We start from the raw sequence: 3,694 nt of genomic DNA on the forward strand, positions 1-3,694 counted from the left end.
TTTTTTTTCAATTTTGAAAGTAAAATAAATATATACATACATGATTAGTTGTAAGCACTGCCATGCTGAAGAGTATAAACTTGGAGTGAAAGTTTGATAAAGAAATTGGTCCACAGGACCTCCTTTTTCCCAAATCACTTTTGGTATGACAGAGGGCAACCCAAAGTACTGAACCTGATAAATTATGAACAATCAAAGCTGCTGATGAAGTGCGATTGCAGTATCTGTTCGTGATCTTTTTGACAGACCGGACGTTCTCAGTCACTATCTTGAAGTAATTTTCAGAGTAAACACTTTATAGGCTAACCTTACTTCAGATCCCCTCCAAACTAGCACCACTATAGGGCCAGGGACTCTGGGGGACATGGCTCCACGGGGAATCCTGCTACACCATAGAGCAATCAATGCGACTCTTTTTTGGTCCACATCATCTGTCAGTTGGTAGCAACCTTAGGAGTCAGCTTCCAAATGAAGAATATTGTGGAATTTATTTCATGGGCAAATGTGTGTGTATTGAAGGGAGGGAGCGGAGGGTGGGGATCATTCAAAATTGGAGTGACCCAATTTCAAAATGCACAAAACAGAAATTCCAAGTTTCTCTCTCTTTTTTTTTTTTCCTGCTCAGAAAAGCTGGGTTCTGGTCTGGTTTTGTCCCCGGCCCTTTGGGGTATGTCTCTTCGCTTCTAGGCCTCAGTTTACCCATCTGTAAAAAGGGTGGTGGTACTGATGCAAACACTTTTGCAATCAGCTGTTGGAAAGCACTGCGTAAAAGCCAGAGGGTGGCCTGCTGGAAGTGCCTGAACAGATGCTGGAGGAAAACTCGCAAGCGGACACCACCTGAGACACACGCACTTCCAAATACTGTGCAGAACCGAAGCAAAAGGCAGCACCCGGTTAGGGCTCTTCCCCAGCCTTTCCATCAGCATGTTTGATCTCTCCTGTGCTGGTAGCACAGCTTTAAGCAGTCCTGTAACAGCAGGCTCTGAAACCAGCTGTTCCCAGACCTAAAGGCTTCACGCTGCATAGCGGGGCTGTAACAGAAGGGAATGAGTAATATGCACCATTTGACTTGCTTCAACACTGGGGATTTCACAGTGGTCTCTCATCCAAGAGCCAATTGAGCCCAGGACTGCTTAGTTTCCAAGACCAAATGTGTTCAGCCGGGCATGGCGGCACGACCCCCAGTTTAAATATGACCTGGGGTCCAGCGCTATCTTTTGTGGGCCCAGTTGCTGATGCTCCTCTAAGGCTCCCTGCATGTTCCTGCTTATCCCAGTAGCTCCTGAAATGCAAAGGAAGCTGGAAGTCGTAAGCTGGAAATAAGTGTAGCTGCAAAACAGCCTGGTGGTTGTATCGGCAGGAAACGTGAGGAACGGCTCTCCGGTCCAGATAGGCAGCCAGCTTGTCCGGAGGAGCTAAACTGGGCTTGGAGGGCTGTGCTGCGCTACAGCGCAAGGTCCAGGCGATCTGACTGCCGCAGTTACAATGCATAAACAGGGCCTATGGCAGCTGTCTACTAAACAAGACTCTGCAGTTATTACGTAGTTCACAAAAGGCAAGTAGCAAGGTGGTTTCCCTCCCTGAGTAAAAGGTCACTGGGAAGTGAAGGGCATCCGTTTCCAGAAGTTTTCAGCTGCCACCGCTCTAGTGAAGGGCAGGTGCTGAGGTCTGGTCCCAAAAGGCTTGTCCAAGGTGAGGTGGCACAGATGAAATTATTCTCTCTTGGCTCCCAGTTCTCTTCTCCAATATGCCCCTGTTGCTATTATCACCCTGGTTCTGCCTTGGTTGCTAAGCATGTCCTAGGAGATCCAGTCGGGATGTGATTGGGGAACAAGACCTCAAGACCCTGCGGACGCTGGAGCTCACTCTGGGGCTTGTCTTAACCTGTTCACCAAATCCTCCCAAATGATTTCATTGATTATTCCCCCCCCCCAGCCCATTGGAAACCTCTCAAACGCTTCATTCAAAAAGTGGGAGGGGAGGTCGCACACTTTAACACCCTCCAGACCCAAGTACCTGAACACACACACACCCTTCTGCTTTGCTCAGAGTGGTGAGCCCCTCGGGTGGTGGAAACAGAACCCGCCCAGCCCGGGTTGTTCAGCGGATGCTGAGCCTTGGTGACAGCTGACACTTTTCTAACTTCCTCCTGCAGCAAAACTTAAAACCGCAAGTTGACACTGCAAGCTGCAATTGCACGGTGAGCTGCAGCCATGGCAGAAGGCAAGACTGGAGGTGCCGGACTCTTTGCCAAGCAGGTCCAGAAGCGATTCAGCCGTGCCCAGGAGAAGGTACAGGCCGTGAGAGGCTGGAACAACCCTGTGACTTAGCAAGGGATGCTAAGAGGGGGGCGTTCCTTCCAAAGTGCCCCAAAGATGCCTGGCAAACTGCAACCTAGCCCCGTGTAGCATGGGGAGCAGAGGAGAGATGGGAGGGGTTTTGAGCCCTGTGTTTTTGATGGGTTTCTCAAAACCTCAGAGTCTCTTGCAATCCTTATGGAGGTGTAATATGAAAACTCTTACAAAACGCGGTGCTGAGACGGTTGTTTTGATGACTCGAAGAGCGATGGCCTGCTCCCAGTGAACTGCATTGCACTGGTGGGAGCTGTACGTAGGAAGCGCTTTCAACCAGAGGACGTGGGCCTTGGGGGATGGATAGGTTTGGTCAGGATTAACTTCACGTGGGGCACCGTGTCCGGTTCCAACAAGGGGCTTGGCGGCTGGCCTTCCTGGGACGGTCTCTGCAGAGCCGAGTTGCTTTTGTTTCCCTCCAAAACTTCTCGAAAGCAGAGGCTTGTCACTCATAATGTCCCTGCCTTGGATGCCGTTTGCTTGAGGGATGGTTGCCTCTCCGGGGTGGAAGGGCCAAGCAAAGCGGAGCAAGGCCAGAACAAGGCGGGTCGGGAACTGGAGGTCTGGAGCCCATTTGGCTAACCTCCGCATGAACTGCACCAGGAAGAAGGGGGCCTGGGCTCAGGAAGTGGGCAGGCATGAAGCTATTCTCTGCTGGTTTCAGTCGCCTCATTTGCTTGTCTCTCTCGAGCGCCGTGTCCCCGAAAGCGTTTTGGCAGTGGCTCCAATCTGGGAGTAAGTTGGCTCGAGCCCGCTCCATCTCTCCTCTCACCAACAGCTCAAAGGCTCTTTACCTAAATCTTTCACTCCCATGGCCTCATGCTTGAAACTCACCCCAGAGCTCAAGGGCAGCCCTGTAGAAGCCCCTTAGAGATGGTTGCAAGCTGGTTCCCAATGCATGACAGCCTGCATATATATTTCCACTTGGGGCCCTGAAGAAGGGGACGCTGGCATGAGGACCCCTCTGGGTACCACTGCCGGGGAAATGCTTTATTTATCTCTGATCGTGCCTGAGGTTTATTTCTGTGGAGGGGCATGGTCCTAAATTTCTAGAGAACGTGAGAACCTCTGAGCCTCATTGTATCAGCCTACTCCCCCCATGGCAGTGGGTATTCCTAACCTGTCCTTGGGTGAATTATCCTTCCATTCAAAGTGGGGATGGAGGTCCTGGGGGGAAGACCAGGGACAGGAGACTTGCATTTGTTCTGTGGCACTGCTGGAAGGCTCCACTCTCCTGCACTGACAGTCAGATGCTCAATCGCCATCTCTCGCACCGGCGCCCGACTTGCACGTGTCCGAAACTCAGGGATCTGGAGAGTTATTCCTGGGTGCTACTTTAGGCT

General features: G+C 51.2%; 1 protein-coding gene across 1 annotated transcript in view; it reads left to right on the forward strand.

The window, feature by feature from the left end:
* Positions 1–2,153: 2,153 nt before the first annotated feature.
* Positions 2,154–3,694, forward strand: part of BIN2 (bridging integrator 2) — a 31,993-nt gene continuing 30,452 nt past the window's right edge. The window contains exon 1 of the mRNA XM_019511504.1: positions 2,154–2,291. Coding sequence (XP_019367049.1) covers positions 2,214–2,291 — 78 coding nt within the window. The 5' untranslated portion in view covers positions 2,154–2,213. The remainder of the gene's footprint in view (positions 2,292–3,694) is intronic.

Source organism: Gavialis gangeticus, unplaced genomic scaffold (genome assembly GCF_001723915.1).
Source record: "Gavialis gangeticus isolate Ggan-Ray unplaced genomic scaffold, GavGan_comp1, whole genome shotgun sequence".
In the NCBI taxonomy this organism is placed as follows: Eukaryota; Metazoa; Chordata; order Crocodylia; family Gavialidae; genus Gavialis; species Gavialis gangeticus.